General features: G+C 37.1%; 1 protein-coding gene across 4 annotated transcripts in view; it reads right to left on the bottom strand.

The window, feature by feature from the left end:
• Positions 1 to 304: 304 nt before the first annotated feature.
• Positions 305 to 21,645, bottom strand: part of St18 (ST18 C2H2C-type zinc finger transcription factor) — a 61,879-nt gene continuing 40,538 nt past the window's right edge. For all 4 annotated transcript variants that reach the window (XM_026394412.2, XM_026394414.2, XM_026394413.2 and 1 more), the window contains 9 exons: positions 20,909 to 20,971; positions 20,080 to 20,148; positions 17,675 to 17,737; positions 17,496 to 17,576; positions 16,367 to 16,588; positions 12,763 to 12,851; positions 4,858 to 4,961; positions 2,648 to 2,791; positions 305 to 445 (listed from right to left, as the gene is read on the bottom strand). In XM_026394412.2, coding sequence (XP_026250197.1) covers positions 305 to 445; positions 2,648 to 2,791; positions 4,858 to 4,961; positions 12,763 to 12,851; positions 16,367 to 16,588; positions 17,496 to 17,576; positions 17,675 to 17,737; positions 20,080 to 20,148; positions 20,909 to 20,971 — 976 coding nt within the window. The remainder of the gene's footprint in view (positions 446 to 2,647; positions 2,792 to 4,857; positions 4,962 to 12,762; positions 12,852 to 16,366; positions 16,589 to 17,495; positions 17,577 to 17,674; positions 17,738 to 20,079; positions 20,149 to 20,908; positions 20,972 to 21,645) is intronic.

The raw sequence follows: 21,645 nt of genomic DNA, 5'->3' as shown, positions 1-21,645 counted from the left end.
TAAAATATAAAAATGTCACATTTATTTTACATATACTTTACAAAAGAAAGAGTGCAATGAAGAAATAAAAGAAAAACATATGAAAATAAATAAGATCTAATCATTGACTGCATTGCTTTTAATCCAAAGAGTCTATCATAGTTTTTCTTTCCTTTTTATGTCAGCTGGGGAAAAATTAGTGCAATGTTGCAGTTGTAAATGCATATGGCAACCTCCAAGCCTTAGCAGTACATGAACCCCTTTCACAGGTCCATCTGGAGTTGACTGCTGTTGGTGATCTCTGTTGCCCGGCAGCACTGTGATCCTACACATGGATACCCTTCACTGCCTGTTTGATACTTTCCAGGAGAGCTTTGCATTCCGGGGAATAGTCCCGTTCCAGATTGCTGTACATGTCTGTGAGTGTATTTACATATGCTTCAAAATTCTGCTCACTGATAGGTCCCTAAGTGGAGACAAACATATTGAACCAATCACTGTGAGGCAAAAGGAAGATCAAGTAACAAGAAAGAAGGTGAGTGACTCAGGATCTGGGAGGGAAGGCAAGGATTCACCTAGTTACTGGAGTTTGGGAAAATGGAGAGATCTGAGTGTGTATTGGGACTTATTTGTTTCCTCTTTATGGGATTACAGAAACGTGATTGTTTGAAACATTATTGCAGGTCAGTTTGGAGCCAAATAAGGTGCACTGCTGAGCTGAACTCAAAACTGGGTGATTTCTTTAGGGAGGAGCAGTGGCCTCAATGGAACTTGTGCAGCACAAGACGCTTCTCCTTGAGGGAGGTGGATGTTTGAGGTTGGGAGGGCAGGTTTGCTTGCGCCAGTAGGCTCTTTTAACAGAGATTAAGATCTGAGCAAACTGCTTACCAACCAGTTGGGATGGAAAATATTTCTACTTTCTCCTCAGATGCCTTTGTGTCCATTTTTCTTTTGCAGCAACATTGCAATATATTTTATTATCTCTCTGTCTCTTCAGGTAGAATATCAGTTTCACAAAGTTGAAATTCATTCACCTTTATCCTATTTGGTGTCTCCTTTGTCCAATGTGAAGCTTCAAAGAGTACACACTGACTAGATCTAAATGGCATGCATGAGTGACAGGAGGTTCATGGCACAAAGGGAATCCAACTCAGCCCCTGCTGGTGCCTCCATTTCCCCCTTTTGAAAGACCCATGCATGACATACACCTTACTTCAGAAGGTGCTTGGAAGAAAGTACTCTTAAAGGTCTAAGTACTATAGATGTATGATATTGTTGTCATTGCTGCTATTTAGAAGGCAAGCTTTCTAAATTTGAAGAGTATTTGTTCATATTCAGCAAAGTACTGCTCTAGATTATTAATATTGTCTAGTCATAATTTTTGGCTCTCTCTTAGTTTCTGCCTTTTCTGTGCCATTCTCTTAACAAAAGGTTCTGGGTGGCAGAGCAGATAAAGGTTCTAGCATGAAGCCAGACCCACCTGACTCATGCTGGCTTTGGAACCTTGATCAAATAATGGAAGAGTCCCTCAACTACAGAAAGGGAATGTCAATGGCAGTCCTTAGGGCTCTTGTCAACATTTCATGTGATCATATTAAAGAATTACCAGTGGAGTACTTTGTATAGTGATTATCAAAGGTATCAGTTATCTTGAATGATGTCTATCTTTTATATGGCACTGGCTGAAGAAAAAAAATTTAAATTTTAGAAGGGCAAAATTTAGAAGGGCAAAATTTTACCATTCTAAAATTTAAAGTATGAAGTAGATAAATGTTTATAAATAACATTAAAATAATATCCAGTAATTATATGAATAGTAGCCATAAAAATAAAAATAAATTTCCTTTGGACTATTGTACTATTGATTTTTTAGGTCAAGAAACACATTGGAATTAAAATGAAGGCTCCATTCTAGAAAGCTGAGTAAATTGAGGCATTTGTTTTGTTTTAAGCAAAACCAACTATTTTTCTTAATTATACTGCTGCATCTTTAAACCATTTTATATACAAAATTAGAAATTTTAGAAAACTTATTCTAGGAATGTAAGTTTGGAAGAAATTTAAAATATTCAACAATACATCTCCTCCTCCAAATATTTATTTATATTTATAAAAATGTAAAATAAACTTTTTTAATGAATTCTAAATAGTTGCATACTTAAAATACATGTTTAGATTTTGGAAGTAAGAATGCTTTGCTTACTTCTGTTTTTATGCTGTCTGAGAACTGAATTATGTTCTGCATACTTCTGTATGAAACAAGTTTATTGGGAACTTAACTTTTTGAAATAATTCTTGAGTTGGGCAGATAATGCAAAGTCTGGGTCTCAGACTTTGTAAGACATGAAATTTTACACTTGGAAATATATTTCAGTGAAGATGTTTTGTCCTCTAACTTTCATATTATATTATAAAACAAGCTTTGAATAAACCTTCATCTTTAGATGAACTTGGTCTTTAAGAATATCCTTAGCCTTCCTATAATTTAAATCTACCTATCTACCATCTTTCCATCAGGGGAGATTACTGGTAGTAAGACCGTGATGGAATCAGGAGATCTCTGTGACTGCTAACAGATCTTTTTGCTAACTAGAAGCCCCAATGAACAACTGCATGATGTCCCTGCAATACCTGCAATGGAGCAGCAAAGTCTTGGTCTTCAACTTACCATCTGTGGAAGCTGGATGTCAGCAAGGCTTGAAATGAGAGCTTGACTCAGACCTGCCAGTTCCTTTAGCAGACTTTCATTATTCTGTTCTATGAGTTTGTTCTCTTCCTCTATTGTCTTCAAGTTGGTCTCCATTGATGTAATCTAAATGGAAATAGTATAGGAACACAAGATGTAGAGTTTGGGAGGAGTGCAAAAGGTCTGTCTCTGAAGGAAAATGCATGGCCCAGTATAGGAATGTATATGCCACTACCGCAGTGCTCCAAATTGCATTCCCATCATATTGCTCTAAATGTTGGAATAATAATAATTATAATGATAATACTTAACAATTGTATAATTATCATATAGTAATTATTTAATTATACTAATAATTAATTATCACATAAATATTTAATCATAATAAATAACTTAAGTAATTATATTAATTATTATATAATAATATAATTCCCAGACTTATATCTTCAGCCTAGATTTCTCTGTGGATTGCAGATCCAGTGTCTCCTAATGACTTTATGTTAAATATCTCAAACTCAATTTTCCTCAAAGCAAATATTTGCTATTTCCTCCATACCTGCTCTATCTAGTCTTCTCCTTTCCAATTGGTGGGAATCCTAGTGATGCTCAGACTTCAAGGTGTCCCCAGGACTCTCTTTCAAACCTTGAATCCATTGGGCATCTCCTTTAAGACTACAGAATGGGACCACTGTCCCCACCCATGTGGCTGTTGCCATGCTGCTGTCACCTGTGCAGACTGCATGGTTTTTTCATGGGTGGTCCTATGTCTGCCTAGAGCCTCATGTAGTCTCTTCTTGGTCCTTCTTCAGCATAGCCACCAGAACAAACCTTTCAAATGCAAGTTAGAATCTAAGCCAAGTAAGACCATGCTACTCCTTAGCTCAAAACCTGCAATGGTTCTGCAGTCATTCAGAAAAATAAAGAAAGTCATTAAAATGGCCTACGATGCCCCATGTGAGTGGCCCTCGGTCTTCCCAGCTCACTCACCTGCAGACACATTTCCTCTTTGCTATTTCTCAAATCTCCAGCCCTTGGTACTTGGTGTTTCTTTCTGTCTGAAATACTCTCTTCCATAACTATTTGGTTAATTCCTTCATACCTCATCTAGCCCACCTGGGTCTGGTTGTCCTATTTAATATTGAAATCCAGACACTTAACCCATTCCTCCCTCCTTCCAGCAGACTTTATCGTGTATGATTTTTTTTGTTACTTTCTATCTTCCCCTTCTAAATTTCAATCTCCATGAGGGCAGAGGCCTTTGCATTTCTTGTTAATGGTTCCCATGAGAAGCTCCTGTGATTTCCAAACCAAAGCATTAAGCTTTTTGTGGACCTGACTGCCATCATGGGAGATTGCTGCAGTGTTCACAGTGCATAAAACACCAAAATGGCACTTCAGATGAATTATGAGAGTCTTAAGCCACCTAAGCTGAGGAATACTGGGAGACTCCGTGACCATGGTGGCATAAAACCCTGCATTTCAGGAAAGGAGAGGAAAGAAGGGAAGGGGGAAGGACCTTTCCACCTCTGCTTGGGCTCATTCTTTTTTCTTCTGACTTGTAATAGTTATTAGTTAGTATGCAGATGTCTGGAGAAGTTGTGGAGAAGGCCAGGCTGAAGACAGAATTCTGGGAATTACATAATAATTATTAATCCATCGCTTATTATATTTAAAAAATCTTGGTCTTAACTTTTGATTTCCATTTGCAAAAATTTAATCAGGGGCAGGCATTATGGAGAATGAAAAGTTGATAAACTGCTTAGATTTTTGGATAAAGCATTTGTTCAGGAAGACCTGTTTCTAACGAACACTTATATATGTAGAGATATTCTAGAAAAATTAAGCAGTTGTGATGTTTTATTTTAACTTTAAATAAACCTAAGGACACTTAGCCCTCATGATTTTTTCTGAAGCACCACATGCTCTACAGGACTCTTTACAGAATGATCTGCTACTTTATTTGTTTATGAAGGCATTGATTCAACTGGGGCAAAAGTGTAACTTTGCCTAAAGTTACAAATCAATGGTGCTCTGGGATGATCCACCTGTTCAGGATTTTACAATAACTGTGTAATCAAGAAAGTCTCAGTGTATTCCCTATAAGATGTCAGGATATTTCCAGGCTTAGAAAGATCAATGTTTTGCTTCCACTAAATATTATAATTATTTTAAAGATAACTAATTTTTTTTACCTGAGTCTGAAGTTTCATCATATCTGCTTCAATTTTAAGGTTGGATTCATTTAGTTCCTTTATTTCTTCATCCAAATGCCTAATTTCTTCATCACCTTCTATACCTGTGAAGAATTCAGACTTAGTTCAAAATGAAAATATACAGTAGTGGCAATTGTGAATCATTTTACATCTAATTTGCCATTTGATCATTGAAACTTGAGACTTTAGTGTGAGCATTTTCATTGCAACCTGCATATGAAGGATTTTGAAAAAGTGGTTAAGAGGAGTTGTGGGATTTAATTCTTTGCAAGGAAGAAAAGAGGAAATAGAAAAGTAGACTGTTAGCTCAGTTACATTAGCATCTACACTTCTCTGCCCACTGTGGGGAATGTCCCATTATCCACTTTTCATATATAAAGACTCAGGGCTTCAGAACAGTGAAAGGAGACCTCAGTAATCACTGACAGAAGTTAAATAACATCAAGTTTAAATTCTGAGATGGAGCTGGCCTAAACTCCAACTCCTGTGAGTTCTCTTCTCCTTGAATTTGGGCAACTTAATTAACTTCTTTTTGTTTCTATTTCCTCTTCTGTAAAACAGGCATAGTATTATGCAGTGAGAACGAAAGCAGTAAAATGCAAAGCCCTGAATCAGAGCAGACTCTGACTGGAAAGGCATTATCTCCATCATTGCTTTTTTTTGTTGTCTGTCTTTGCTGGGGTGCTAGGCACTGAACCTAGGACCCTGCACATGCTAGGCAAGTGCTCTCCCATTGGGCTCCACACCCAGCCTTTTTTGTTTGATTGTTTTATTTTCAGGTACAGTCTTGTTAAGTTGCTCAGGCTGTCCTCCAACTTGTGATACTCCTGCTTCAGCCTATACGTCGCTGGGAGGTCACTGAGTTTACAGGTGTTCACCACCAGCCTGGCTCTCATCAACATTTCACAGGAGCATGAATTGGGGAAGCAGGGAATGGTAGTTGATATTATGAATGCCACCAATAGGATTAAAGGTAATTTCCCAGGGCAGAAGAATGAGTTTAAACCAGTGTTGACAATGAAGAGGGATAAATGTAAACATTGGCAGTTAGATTTAATAAGAAGTTTCATGAGAGCAGGATACATGCATGGGGCTTAGCTTGACAATTTGTTTGGTGGAGATCCAGACTCTTACACTTCCTGGAGTGAATACTTTGGAAGATAGTCTATAACTTACTGCTATGGCTTCAATGTGCCGCTAAAAGTTCCTGTGTTGGAAACTTAATGTCCAAAGTCATATTTAATGGTTTTTAGAGATGGGACCTGTGGGAGGTAATTAGGAATAGATGAAGTCATGAGGATAGGATTAGTGTCTTTGTAAGAAGAGAAAAAGAGACCCATGATAGTGCTCTTGTTCTTTTTGCCATGTGATGCCCTCTTCTATGTTATGATGAAGCATGAAGGTTTTCACCAGATGCTGTGCAGGTGCCGTGCCCTGCTCTTGAACTTCCCAGCCTCCAGTACCATGAAGCAAATAGACTTCTATTCTTTGTAAATTTCCCAGTCTCAGGTATTTCGTTATAGCAACAGAAAAGGGAGTAAAATCCTTAATCCTCACCTTAAAAGGTGAAGGTTCATATTCTCCATGACCCAGCAATTCCATTCCTAGGTATGCACTCAAGACAGACAGATGGACATACACAATAGGATGCATGCTCAAGAAATGCACAGCAGTACTGTTCACAAAACTCTAACCTAGAAACAAGCTGTATGCCTCCACCAAAACAATGTGGATAACTCTTCATAATATAAAGCAAAGAGAAAAAAAGCAAACCCTGAACATTTACATACAATGTGATAAAACAGGTGGCTCTTTTATAGGTCATTATTGCTTTATTAAAATTAACTACCTAAATAAAAATGGGGGATGAACGGGCCAATGAAAAGAGTATGTTCCAAGACTAGTCTCACTCTAGGCTCTGAGATTCAATAAAAAACAAACAAACAAACAACCCAACATCTAAGATGCATGTATCTTAGTACCTGGATCAATCTGAAAATGAATCAATAGCCTAACACAGCTACTAAGAAAACAATGAGGGCTGAGAACGTAGTTCCGTGGTAAAGCACTTGCCCAGTAAGCATGATGCCCTGGTTTCAATGTGGACCTGACTGCCATCATGGGAGATTGCTGCAGTGTCCACAGTGCATAAAAACACCAAAATGGCATTTCAGATGAATTATGAGAGTCTTAAGCCACCTAAGCTGAGGAATACTGGGAGACTCCATAACCATGGTGGCATTCATAATATCAACTACCATTGATATTATGAATACCAGAACTGCACAATAAAAACAAAAACAACAACAAAAACACCCAAAACAAAACAATGAATAGAGTTACCCAGGCCCACACTATAGTATCCTGGACATGGGATTTATTCTGTGCTGACGGGCTGTATCTGGAGAACTCTATTTCATTTTTGAGCACCATCTTGAACTGGTAGAAGAATCATCTCTCAGTCAAGTGACAGGTAAGAATAAGGAAGGTAGGATTGAAATATGTGGATTCTCAATGAAATCGGTATTTGGAGTGCTACAGGCACTTTAAATTTTTCTGATCTGAGCAAACAAAAACTTCTATTGCTGTATTTCTTTGATATATTGTTTTTCCTTTCTGTCTTTTTTTTTTCAATAAAATTCCACTTCAGGGACTGGCATTTCTTATATAACATCTGGTAAGGCAGACAAAAAGCAGGAGCCTGAAGGAAGCAGGTGGTGTGCTGAGGACCCTCACTGGAGGAGACTCTCTCATCTGAGACTTGAGAGCTAAGGGGGAGGCAGGGAAATGAGAAGTGAGCTGTGAGGTGAGCATCGCACTGAAGCAGCAGGAAGTGCACAGTTGTCCTGGGCAGGAAGGGGATGCTCCCAGACTGCAAGAGGGTGAAGGTAGTGGAGGGGCCACCCACAGAGGACCTCCCAAGGAGCTTGGATTTATCCCAGGAGCAATAGGACTAGTGAAGGATTTTAAGTGGGGGAGTTGGTGTAATCTGACTGACTTGGAGAACATAACTTGGGTTTTTGAGTAGAGAATGGGTTGAGGGGGGACAGAGTGGAAGCCAGCAGGAGATTACTGCTGTGGTCCTGGCTGAGTCTCACGGCCCTGTGTCCCATGGCCGGGGAGCAGGAACAAAGATGGATGTATCATCTGTAGGAATTTGCAAGCTTCATAATGGATTGGAGGTTGGAGGTTTGGGGTGAGAGAAGGGGAGAATCTATAATCTCTGCTTGTTTTGGCTGGAGCAAGTGGTATTGGGCAATAACTTCCAGTAACACAATTAAAGCTTGAACTATTGGTTCTTTTTGTTTTATTGATGTCTGATCTTAATAATGACAACTGCTATAATTTGGATTTTGAATGTCCCCTAAAAACCCATGTGTTAAAGGCTTAATTCCCAGGGTGGTGCTAATGGGAGGCTGTAAGACTTTACAAGGTGGGGCCTTGTGGGAAGCCTTTAGGTTACTGGAGGTGTGCCTTCAAAGGGGATTAGGGGACCCCAGCTCCTTTCTCCTTCTCTCCTTTCTTCCTGGCACTTTTGCTCTTCTACATGTGCCACCATGATGTGCTCCCTTACCACAGGCTCAAAGCAATAGGCCAATTTACTATGGATTAGAACCTTCAAAACTGTGGGCCAAAATAAATATTTTTTTTTAGTTGTTTATCTTAGGTATTTTGTTATAGTAATGGAAAAACTTATGAAGTCTTTTAATAAAGATGGTAATACTAGGACGATGCCTATTAACAAAAAGTGTCTGGAGCTTCTGGGGTAGGTATCATCATGGGATGGGACATCACACACACACACACACACACACACACACACAAAATCACAGTAGTCCCCTCAAGTCTTCAGTTTTGCTTTCTGATGCTTCAGTTAATGGTGGTCAACTGCAGTCTGAAAATGTTAAAGGAAGGTTCTAGAAATAATTCATAAGTTTTAAGTAGCTTTTATTAAAGTACATTGTTTTAATTGTTCTATTTTATTATCAGTTGCTTATCTTTTACCATGCCTAATTAATAAGTTAAAGTTTATCTTAGATAATGGACATGTAGGAAAAAATAGTATATATAGGGTTTGATGCTATTCTCACTTTTAGGGATCCACAGGGGTCTTGGGACATATCCTCTGCAGATAAAGGAGACACTATTGTGATGTTATCTTTATTCATAGATATGTAACTTGTTTTGCAAATACAAATAAAAACTATGTACTAATGTTACTTTATAAGCAGAGGCAAATGTTAGACTAGCTAGGTATTGCTGATGACCAAGAAAATCATATTAACTCTCCCCTAAATATTTTATGCGACTACTCAATGATCCTGCTGTTAATATAGAGTCCATCTATGAAAGAGCAAAAAATCTGCTTTCTTTTTACTCAATAATTCTTATTTTACTTGGTAGTAACCTGTCCCTAATTTGCAGAGTCAATGATTATGTATTTATAATAACATGTTCTTTGTATTATGTGTAATTATACGAGTGATGCAAACACCTATGTGTAGCAGGTGTATATGATTTACAAGGGAGATTAGTGGTTATTTTTTCATACTATGTAAACAAAATAAATCAATTATATTTCAAACAAATTCTAATATATTTCTTGAGTGAAACTTTATTTTTATATTGGTTTTACAGACTAAAATTCGGCTTCTTTTTCTATTTAGGGAAAAATGAGTTAAGTGTAAATTTTACCACATTTGTCATTAAAGGTCTGAGGAGATTTAATATCCACAAAGGAACAATGGGAAGAGCCAGAAGGATCTATTCAGTGTGAGAATATGTACATGGTTCAACTATCCTAATTTTTACTTCATTTGTGTCCAAGGGCAAGTGTTCTTTCTTGTGCAGATGACTGAATTTGATGATCAAGGACTGCTAGTGGTCCTTTAAAAAAGTAGTGTGATAATAATTATGGCATGGATGGAGAACCAAAGACCAATTAATTCTTTTAAAATAAATGTTAGCTTTTTTTGGCATAGGCTTTCCATGTGAGAACTGGCAATATTCTCCTGAAACATTATCTAACTCAACTAAAAGAATGAATGACTTTTACCTAGTTTAGTTTAACACCGTAGACAAGGTTAAACTCATATGCACCTTACATTTTACTGCAATTTGATTTTTCTTTTTATTTTTTTATGGCTTCATCATAATTTAGTGTAATGCCACAGGCTTAATGTTCTGGTTTTATCTTTATTAGGAGCAGCACTGTGATTTCTATTTAGGCAATAGGTGCTGTTATGTTCTCACAATAAGGACTCATAGGAAATATTGCTTCATGCATTCAGTTCTAGAAAGAGATTTGCTCTGAATTAACTTACTATAGTGTGGTTCTTCTAGTGATTACATTCTCCTTTTGCTTCTAAAAAGTGGAGTCAGATTTGAGATCCTTATTTACTGAGTGTGAAATGGCTTGGGTAGCATGTTTTTTTTTTTTGTTGTTGTTGTTGTTTTAATCCTTGGGCTTTCTCTATCTTGCCTTCTTATCTTTGATTTTCCTTTGTCCCATAATTTCAATTATTTTTTAAGTCGCTTTTTTTCCCCTGTAGCTTTGCTCTACTTAGCCTTTAAATACTAATCGAATTAAGGTGCTATATAAATAAGTACACACTAAATTGTCCCAATTTTGAAGACATACAGGTGTTTGAGAGTGGGGAGTATTTCATAGGGAAACCCAAAGCATTGGGGAAAGCTCCCCTGCTAACTTTCTGGATGTTGAAAATAGTGGGGGACTCAAGCCTGATCCTAAAATCTAGGGCATTCATTCCAGCTCTAATGAGTGTTGCCTGGTCTCCTAAGGGTCCACTTTACATAAAGCAGATGAAGGTCTCACTGGGAAGGGAAACAGTGGAAGCTCCAGAGTCCTTATAAAAGGGAAGCTCTCCTCCCATGGATCTTGTATACCTTCTGGGTAAACCCTCATGTGCACATTAAAAACTGTGAGCAGGGCTTTCAGGGAAACAAAGTAACAACAGTTAAAAGTCTTCAGCTTCTTATAAGTACCGCGCGCTAACCGATTGCGCCACTGGTGCGGCCAATTTGGAAAGCAGTTTGGAGATTCCTGGGAAAGCTGGGAATGGAACCACCATTTGACCCTGCTATTGCCCTTCTCGGACTATTCCCTGAAGACCTTAAAAGAGCATGCTACAGGGATGCTGCCACATTGATGTTCATAGCAGCACAATTCACAATAGCTAGACTGTGGAACCAACCCAGATGCCCTTCAATAGATGAATGGATAAAAAAAAAATGTGGCATCTATACACAATGGAGTACTATGCAGCAATAAAAAATGACAAAATCATAGAATTTGCAGGGAAATGGATGGCACTAGAGCAGATTATGCTTAGTGAAGCTAGTCAATCCCTAAAAAACAAATACCAAATGTCTTCTTTGATATAATGAGAGCAACTATGAACAGAGCAGGGAGGAAGAACAGGAAGAAAAGATTAACATTAAACAGAGACATGAGATGGGAGGGAAAGGGAGAGAAAAGGGAAATTGCATGGAAATGAAGGGATACCCTCATTGCTATACAAAATTACATATAAGAGGTTGTGAGGGGAATGGGAAAATAAATAAGGAGAGAAATGAATTACAGTAGATGGGGTAGAGAGAGAAGATGGGAGGGGAGGGGAGGGAGGATAGTAGAGGATAGGAAAGGTAGCAGAATACAACAATTACTAATTGGGCATTATGTAAAATTGTGGATGTGTAACCGACGTGATTCTGTAATCTGCATTTGGGGTAAAATTGGGAGTTCATAACCCACTTCAATCTAATGTATGAAATATGTCAAGAGCTTTGTAATGTTGTGAACAACCAATAAAAAAAAGAACAACAACAAAAAAAAGAACCAAATAAAACTTAAAAGGGTTGATCTGGAAAAAAAAAAAGTCTTCAGCTTGAGCTGGAGGTGTAGCTCAGAGGGAGAGCATATGTTTAACATATTAGAAGCCCTGGGTTCAATTCCCATCAAACACACACACACACACACACACACACACACACACACACACAGAGAGAGAGAGAGAGAGAGAGAGAGAGAGAGAGAGAGAGAGAGTCTCCAGCTCAATTCTAATCACATGCCAAAGACACTACCAAATAAAATCTCTGAAGCAAAATAATTGCCTTGCCATCATTCCTCAGATGCCTTAGAAAGATCTATGATGGAAAGTACTGCAGACCTGAGACAGTGCTGGTAAGAAATCTTAAAAAAGCGCTCAAGGGCCAGAGAAAAAAGGGAAGATCCAAATTAGAACTAAGGAACTATATGTTTTAATTTTGATGAGTAATTGACACTTGGGAAATATGTAGGGAAATGGAAATAGAGATACAGATGTTAAGTCTAAGTCATTCAGAATCACTGTAAAAATATTTTGAGTAGAGAGGAACAACATTTAAGCAAATACAGACTCTAGACATTGTGTTTCCTGAAAATTGACAGGAGACAAGCAGGAAAACACACACACACACACACACACACACACACACACACTGAGAGAGAGGGAGAGAGGCACCTCATTATGAAGCCGAAGGTCACAACTTCTGTGTGTGCCTGTCCATCCACTGGATACCATTTCCTGACTTTCTCTGTTGTAGATCTTTTTTAGAAAGTAAAAAAGAGGCGGGGTGTGGCTCAATGAGAGAGCACTTGCCCAGCAGGTGTGGGGCCCCAGACTCCATGCCCAGCACAGGAAAAGGTAAATTAATAAGTAAATGAAGTAAGGGAGAAGCTAAGTAATTGTTGCTCAGTTCTAGTTTTACCCAAATTTGACCATTCTTTTCATATTTTAAAATTATACTTTGCATATTGCACATACCAACATGCTGAACCTCTTGAGGGCTATCATTTAGACCTCAGTGGAGATGGTGACTTACCCCCGGTGGCTTTGAGTTTGATGGTCATTAGTTCTTCAGAGACCTTGCCCTTTTTGATAGCTTGTGCATTGAGAGGACATCCAGATAAGCTGAGAAAACAGAATTTGTACTAATGTGTGAAAGACATATTATTTCTTATAAAAATTAAAGAGTTTTAACTCATACCTACTATTGATGTTTGATTTACTTAAATCATTAATTTTTTTTACTATTGATATTTTGGCCTGCCCACTAATTATATCACAGCTCACAGTCTCTTTGTACAAAGTAACCAATAAATACCTATTAGAGCAAAGGCAAAAGGCATTCAAGAGTGGCTTTTTTTTGGCAGTGCCAGGGATGGGTCTCAGGGCTTCCTGCAAACCAGGCAAGCACCCTACCTCTGGAGATTTACCCCCAGACCTGGAAAATATTTTGTTTTTTTTTCCCTTTAAATCAAAGTAAAAATAGTAATTGTTGCTACATAATAGTGATTTAATTCCTTTTGTTCTGTGCTGCACTCACGTGAGTGCCCTGATGTAGTGGTAGCTACTTTATTTTCCATAAACAGAAAATTGTACATATGGATTATGAATGATGATGGTTTCTAACTGATCAAAATTCCATGAAAACTAAAGCAGAATCTAGTTCTTGTTTTTATAGGAAGTACAGTCTGATCTTTACAGAATGACTCAAATGAACAAAAGTCAAACATAACTTTCCCCTTTCCTATCGCAGATTCAATCTGGTTGTGGGAAAGTTTCTGATTTTTTTTCCTTTAACTGTTGCAACATTATTTTTTCATTTTAAAAGTCTCTACCCTGAAAGGAGAATAAAGGGAGGCACAGCAAGTGCATTCAGATGCAGTCCTGGCCGGGTGGTCTGTTATTCTGTGGCAGTGTGTATGACCCTTCCCATTGAACAGTCGCCCTCCTCGGTGACACTCCTTTCCTTTAATGTCACCTGTTTTATTTAAATTGCACCAATACGATAATGACAACATTGAACAAAACCTGTTGCTATCGTTTCTGATCAGATAATTTCATTGTTCCAAGCAGCCATTAATTCTTTTCCAGTTTTGTTGTGTCTTTGTACAGTTTTTAGATCAAAATAAAAATGATTCTAACTAATCATTTAAAATATTTTTTCATCCATAGAAATGTGGTTACAATTCATCTATGAAACAATTATTTTTGAACTAAAATTTGCAACACTATGAAAAGCAGAAGAAAATATTTCTGGGGCAAAGCCCTTCATAAATGCAAATCACTTGTATATTTAAAGAATAGTAAATTATTCTACATTAAGATTCTATGAGGGGCTGGGGATGTGGCTCAAGCGGTAGCGCGCTCGCCTGGCATGCGTGCGGCCCGGGGTTCGATCCTCAGCACCACATACCAACAAAGATGTTGTGTCTGCCGAGAACTAAAAAATAAATATTGAAAATTCTCTCTCTCTCTCTCCTCTCTCACTCTCTCTTAAAAAAAAGATTCTATGAAATATGAAAAATATTGATATATGAAAATATAATAATAAATAGTACCGGTAACATTATATATAAAGTGAGGATTATGTGGTTTGTTCAAATTTGATAAAAGATAAACTGTTTGACAAGGGATAAGAATGAGAGACACAAACTGAATGCAGAACCACAAATTTCCATTCCGGAAGCTTCTCACTGTCAATCATGATTGATATACGCTTTCTTATTATTTCTTTTTCTGGAGAGTTATGCAAGTTTGTCTTGTTTTATTGTTACATGTTGTGTTCTGAGAAAATGATCATAAAAGGGATGACTATTTAGTTGGTAGACTGCATATTTAGAGGTGCTTGTAGTACGTCTGTTTGTAACATAACGGGTAGTAACATGAGGTCCTCTGACATTCTCCCCTAAAGGATCAGTTTTGTTTAGATAACTTGTAGTAAATTTCCAGGGTGGGATACAGTGTTGTAAAAATGTTAGTGAAGTGTCCATCCATAATTACATGACTTAGAACCAAAGCATATGGTTATGGAAGTGAAGCTTAGGTTTATTTATTTATTTATTTATTTTTATCAGGTTTTATTTTTATTTTTTTTTTTAAAGAGAGAGTGAGAGAGGGAGAGGAGAGAGAGAGAATTTCAATATTTATTTTTCAGTTATCAGCGGACACAACATCTTCGTTTGTACGTGGTGCTGAGGATCGAACCCGGGCCGCACGCATGCCAGGCGGGCCCGCTACCGCTTGAGCCACATCCCCAGCCCCAAAGCTTAGGTTTAAAAAATGCCACTTGATATTTATTCTGTGTCTTCTGAGATAGTGAAAATATTTTAAAGAATTGGGCAGAAAAAATACTTTATAAGTCCTTTATCTTTTGAAGATGGAGTTTGGCAGGTCTGTCGTATAACTTTCAGGGTTTGGAACTCCATATTGGAAAGAAAGGGGAAAAAAAAGGGCTTATATAGCTTTGGCCTAATTTGAAATTCTATGAAGGCATATTAAGGCAACATAAGCTTTATCTTCATCTACCTTCTTAAAGCAAAATGGAAGGTAACACAATTACTGGCACACTTGATTTGTAACAGTTGTTCCTGACTACACAACAATGATCCAAACTCAGAATAAAACAAGGTGAGCTATGGAAGATTTTAGTCTGCAATTGAAAGATATCAACAAAACAAGAAACAAAAAACCCACAGAAATTCAAGTTTTCTCAGTAAGCAAGTTTCAATGACAACCTTGAAATAAGTACTTTCTGGAAGGCTTCATTTTCTGATGCCTTTGATCTACATCCCAAAACTGAGCAGGGTCAAGATGCTCCAACTTTGCTCAATTTGTACACTGCTTATAAACAAAGCATCAAAGATTTCCTGAACCTTCACTGGTTTTGAAGTCAGCATTGTGCACAGTGGTCCACAAGACTAGAAAGGGAACTCATTACTCATTGATTGGAGAAATAGATCATAAATCTTCTAGCTTTTTTTCTCTAAGTAGAAAGCAAACCAAAAGCTGGACTAAGATAGTTCTTGTCCAACAAAGGGCTCAGTCGAAATAAACGACACTTGGTGATAAAGGAATTAAGTCATTGTGAAACTATAAAAGGGTTTTCTAAATCTCCCTTCATCCTGTTGTACACTTAGCAGTTGCTAAGCCATTTTCTTTCTGGCTGCTGTAGATGAGTCACATCTTCCTAGCAGCAAAATAACTACAATTTTGGCCTGAAATTGAGCCAATGCATGAGAGGGAGGGAATGGTGTGAATATGTAAAGTGAAAGTTTACAATTATATAATATAATAGAGTAGATATCACCACTTGGAACTGAAGTGAACCATTAAAAGACTGCACAATTTTAAAATAGCAGCATATGTGATATTTTAGAATACAAAAAAAAAAAAAAACCACACAAGTGCACAGTTTCTAGGGCACTCGAAAACTATAGTGAATTTTCAGAAATATAGAAAATAACATTTTTTATTCTTCAGACTAGTCAAATATCTATTTAGCATGATAATGTTATGATGTAATTAATTAAGTGCTGTAATTAATGACATTTAGAAGGGAAGCTGCCACCCCCACCCCCAGCAACTCAGATGACAACCAATCACAGTAACAACAAAACAAAAAGGCAGGAAACAAATGTTACCTTCTGTGGGTGACAAAAACATTATTTACATGGCCCAGCCCATTGCAACCTGGCAGGGGACAATGGGGCAGCTCTTGCTTGTTCAGTTTCCAGGAGAGAGGGGCCCCGTTGAGAGGATTCTCCTTCTGTCTCTTGGCAGCCAGGGGACAGCCAGAAGCTGTGCGGTGTGATGTGTATTTACCTGATATGTGACCTTGGCCGTCACACCCTATTACAGGACATCTAGAGAGACACAAGAGAGACATTACCAGCTGGGGAAAAGGCAGAAACAGTTCCATACCATCCTGGAGGAAATTCATGAAATTACAGACCTTTAAAAAAGGCCACCACCAGTAGCAAACAGCATCATATTAGTAGTAATAGTCCACAGGCTCTGTTCTAAGCAATTTCCATGCATTATCTCTTTTAATATTCACTGCAAACCCACAGGATAGAGAGTGTTATTATCCCATTTTGTCGGTGGGGAAAATGAGGCTTATAGAACTTAGCTGACTCTTCACCTATTTTAGAAGAAATGGAGCCAAATTCAAGGCTGTACTTTTTAGTGCTAGAGCTAACCACATAAGCACTAAGTTATATGGCTTCTGAACAAAGATCAAGGGTATAAAGTGTTTACTGCTTTGATAATGATACATAGCACATTGCTCCTGACACTGGAATTTTGATTTGCAAATGTTTAAATATAGTATTTAGAACTCTTGTAGAGAAAGCAGTTTAAATGTCTATAACTACACTGTATTGCCCAAGACCTGCTAGCATATTTCTTAGAGGAGAAAATTCAACTTAGATATAATTTAGCCTTACACAAAACAGAAATCTCAGGAGAAAATATGGCTGGATTTGTCATTCTAGAGAACTTCCACAATGCAGCTTTCCTTTAGAACAACTGGGAAAAGTACAAATCTCCCATCTTTTCTTTTGCATTGTCAAAGAAATATGGAAATTTAGTTCTGAATGGGAAAATGTTCTTAAACCTCCAAACAATCTGACTCTTGCTTCAGTAGTCCTGGTGCTCAGCAGTGTGTGACTTCCCCAGGATTCAGTTGATGCTCAACTGCATCCCAACCAAGGCTCCTCCAATTGGCCAATAAGACACAGCTGACCCCAATGCTGCCACCATTGCACTTACTTAAGTTCAGGGTCTTCTTTTTCTTCCTTGGTAGGAGTCATTTTGACGCCCCCTTTTCTTGCACGAGGACAGCCGGACAAGCTACAATACACAACCAACAAAGAACAACACACAAATAAGTGGTTCTCAGTACTACTGTGGACACCTGTGCCCCCCTCTCAGAAAGGAATCAGTCCTACCTTCTGTGGGAAGCATAGTTTCCAGTCACATGCCCGGACCCATCACAGCCTGGAGTTGGACACCTGGAAACACAGGAGTAGAGCATGGTCCCCAGGTTAGGGGTGGGAGGAGGATTGTGACACATTCAATAGAATTGAATATAAAGAGCTGCTTTTGGTGGGATTCTTTTTGCTTAAATAGCTTTTGGCTAAGGATTCATTTATAAAGAAAAAGTTAAGACGTAACTAGTGAATGATGCAGGGCAGACAATGGCATTAGCTGTTAGTTATTGTACATTTGGTTTTCTTTTTTTAAATCTTATATTGAGAAGAACTTGAATGTGAGCCCATAACTTACTGCTGGGCTTCTGTCTACACCATGCAAAGTTCTCATATTTCATGTAAGAAGAACAATTTTCCAGATTGGTTTTATGAATAATTTATTTTCTCTGACATCCTGTCCTGCCATGATAACCCACTAATTCCACATGAACAACAGTGGTATATGTGAACTCCAGAGACTTGGAGCATTAATATTATAACCAGAGAACGTACATAACCTGCACCTGCTGCTCCGTCTTGCCTCACCCAAGTTCACTATTATCTATTATCAGCAATCAACCACTGAGGAAGGAGAAGGGTGAAAGAGGAAAGGGAATCTATTTCTACTTGAAACGCTGATTAGAAATCAGTTTCAAAATACACTAGAATAAATACAGATTTTCATCTTTATGTTGCTTTAAAAAAATCCCCAATAGAAATGAAAACAGACCATCACAAAATATTTGCTTTTCTGAAAGTTTTTATACAGATTATCTTTATGTATTATTTCACATTTTTGGTCCCTATGGTTCAGATCTCCACCCAAGCAAGAGTTCCATTTGAGAAAAAGTGATAATCCAAAGAAACCTGTGAATACTATTTCCTTTCTTAAATTGTTTCCCAATGAACTTTCATGAAACATATTAATTTCTAAATAGGGAATAAATACTTTTTTATTTTGCAATAAAATTTTAAAATATTACCACACATCTCTTCCAGCTAACGGGAAACACCTGCACAAGTCTTTAATTAACCACTCAAAGCGATAATATGTACTCTCTATTGTAAAAAAGGTTTGCATGCTTAACTTTTTCTATTAACATTTTTGTGAAATATTGCTTTATTAGCATAGAGCAATTATGAAAATACCAGTGCCAAATAATCTTTTTGGGGAGCTTTTCCTTGAATATCTAAACAAGAGGTCAATGAAATATATTATATGGAAAAACCATTCATAGTATTTATTAGATGCCTGCATAAAAAATGAAAATACTGCACAGTGCCATGGAATCTCTCAATCTACATGCTTTCAATGTATTACCAATGTGTTTTTGAAATACTGTTTAGAGAAAATACTTAAGAGAACTGATAGCAATAATTAAGATGTGGAAAATGTAGAAGTGATTAAAATATTCTAGTGCATCTTACTTTTCAATCTGTTATGAATCTCTGCTGAACATTCTTCTAGTTTAGTCTAGAAAAACGAAGTCAATAAAATGATTTCTAGAATCTGTCCTGGCACAACAAATTGTTCTTAACACTTTGAAAATGAGAATTGTTGTATACTTCATAGTTTTCTTTACTATTTCTGTTAATAAAACTTCAAATTTTTATACAGGTTCATTATCAAGGACATAAGATGAACTACACTTTTTATTATTACATATGTAATAAAACAATATGAAAATAGACAAATGATAAATTTTGAATAAAGAAGATAAAAATAGAAAGAATAAAATCAATAAGTAAATATAAATACACAAGTGACTTTGAGATCTTAAAGATGACGTAGAAATCAGCCAAAAATGTGTTTATCAACCAAAAATGAAAGGCTGTTGCATGATTTTAAATGACCAAAAGGTAAAATGTGTAATTTTCTTAAAATTAGATGATATAAATGCTTTGCCACACCTTCATAAGTCTGACTTAATAAATTCTGAAATTAACAACTAGAGTTTTCTGGGCATGGTGGTGCACACCTGTAATCCCAGTAATTCAGGAGACTGAGACAGGAGGTTTGCAAGTTCAAGACCAACCTCTGCTCAAAATAAAAAATAAGAAACACTGGAGATGTAAGTCAGTGGTAGAGCACTCCTGGGTTCAATCCCCAGTACTGAAAAAAAAAAAAGAATAAAGACAAAAGAAAAGAAAAAGAAGTATTGTGTTGCATAGTTACATCATTCCTTTAAAAGCTATTATAAAATAAAATGCCCTCGAAGCAAGCAAATTAAATGATAGTAACTTTTTAATATTATTTCAACTTTTTTGGTGAAAAAGTGTTTTTTTTTTATCATTAAGTTAGGTAAAATTTACTCCTTATTGGTTACATTGACAGAGAATGAGGAGAGCCAATGGGCAAAGAGGTCATGCCTCCTGACACTTACTTAAGCTCCTGAGAGTTGGCAGCCATGAGGGACTTAAGAGTCTTATCTGCTAACGGACATCCAGAAACACTGCAGAGGAGAAAGAAAAAAATATATATATATATTTATACACAACACTGATATACACAAACCTGATTCAAAGAGCATCCTGGGTTTGTAACATATGTTAAATTACTGGTGACTAAAGATTGGGAAAACAAACAAACAAAACTTTGAATCTGGCTTTGCTATTACAGTCTGGGTTTGTTGGCATTTCAATTATTTCTCATAAACTCAGATTTGCTATTATCAAATGAAGGGCTTTAATCCAATGAGACTCCCCAGTTCTGGAATTCCATGGTACAATGATTACAAAGTTCTTTCTTATTGCAGCACCAAGTCATGATGTCTGAAAGTTTTAAACTAGTGCTCAAAAAGAAAGCAAATCATGTCAGTAAGAAGGTAAACAGAAAGTTCCAACAAAGCTTTTTGCACTGTTAATCTCTCCACAGTCCTGAGTTATTATCTGCCCAGAATCAAAGGTACTGCTTCGGCAGATCCACTCCAGCCATTCTGTTGCCTTCACTTAGATTTAGACAGGACCAAAGCTGGACATGAGCCCTAACTCTGGTTCTGTCACTTACACTAGATTTTTTTTTTTTTTTTTTGCCGAGAATCATGATTCCTATATGTCATAATTTTATTTCTGAAAAACAAAAATAAACCCAAACCTAACTAACTCAGTCTCCACTTCCTGATCCAAATGATATCTTGCTAGAACAGATGAGGATAAGTAATTGCAACAGAGTAAGATGAGGAAAGCCTGACTGTGCAGGAGGTTGTTGGGTACCTGCGATGAGACGCATAGTTTCCTGTGACATGGCCACTTCCATCACATCCTGGTGTTGGACAGCTGGGTCAACAGAAAAACACATCATTGGAGTCAAGTGCATTTCACAGAGTCATTTACTCTACCTGATAGATTACCAAGCAGCTTTTCCCTTCAAGATAAGTTAACATTGTATAGGGCACAAGCAGAAAATAGTGAAATAAGGATTTATATTGGCTTTTATATAAGAACCAGTACACTAAAAACAGAGCATGCTGAATTACTTTTTTAGTTATCAGTGTCCAACATCATATTCAATTCTCTGATTCAAATGATGTAAGAACATGACACTAACATGTATATCTTGGTGATTTAGTAAGTCAGCAACAATTAGTGTTCTATTTCTTTGAAAATATAAATTCTATAAAAATGAACATTATAAATCCATGCTTTATTATGACTACAGATTTTAAGAATACTGGCACCAATTATATGATAGATTCCAGAAAGGAATTTTTGTAAGTTTTTAAAACTAGGCAACCTAATAACTTCATAAACACTGACAGCAAAAGAAGAAAACCTTTCACTGGAAAATAAGTGGATATTTTAGATGGGGAAGTTGCTGACAGTACAGGAACAGTTTAGTTGGCAAAGCTTGTGAGCAATTTCACCCAAAGCTGTAACTCAATAAAGACGATCCCTAATTCATGACTAGCCCAAGAATATACTCTCGGGACATCTGCCAAAGGTGCTCCACT

Source organism: Urocitellus parryii, chromosome 7, assembly GCF_045843805.1.
Source record: "Urocitellus parryii isolate mUroPar1 chromosome 7, mUroPar1.hap1, whole genome shotgun sequence".
Classification (NCBI taxonomy): Eukaryota; Metazoa; Chordata; class Mammalia; order Rodentia; family Sciuridae; genus Urocitellus; species Urocitellus parryii.
This window is presented reverse-complemented; position numbering and strand designations above follow the sequence as displayed.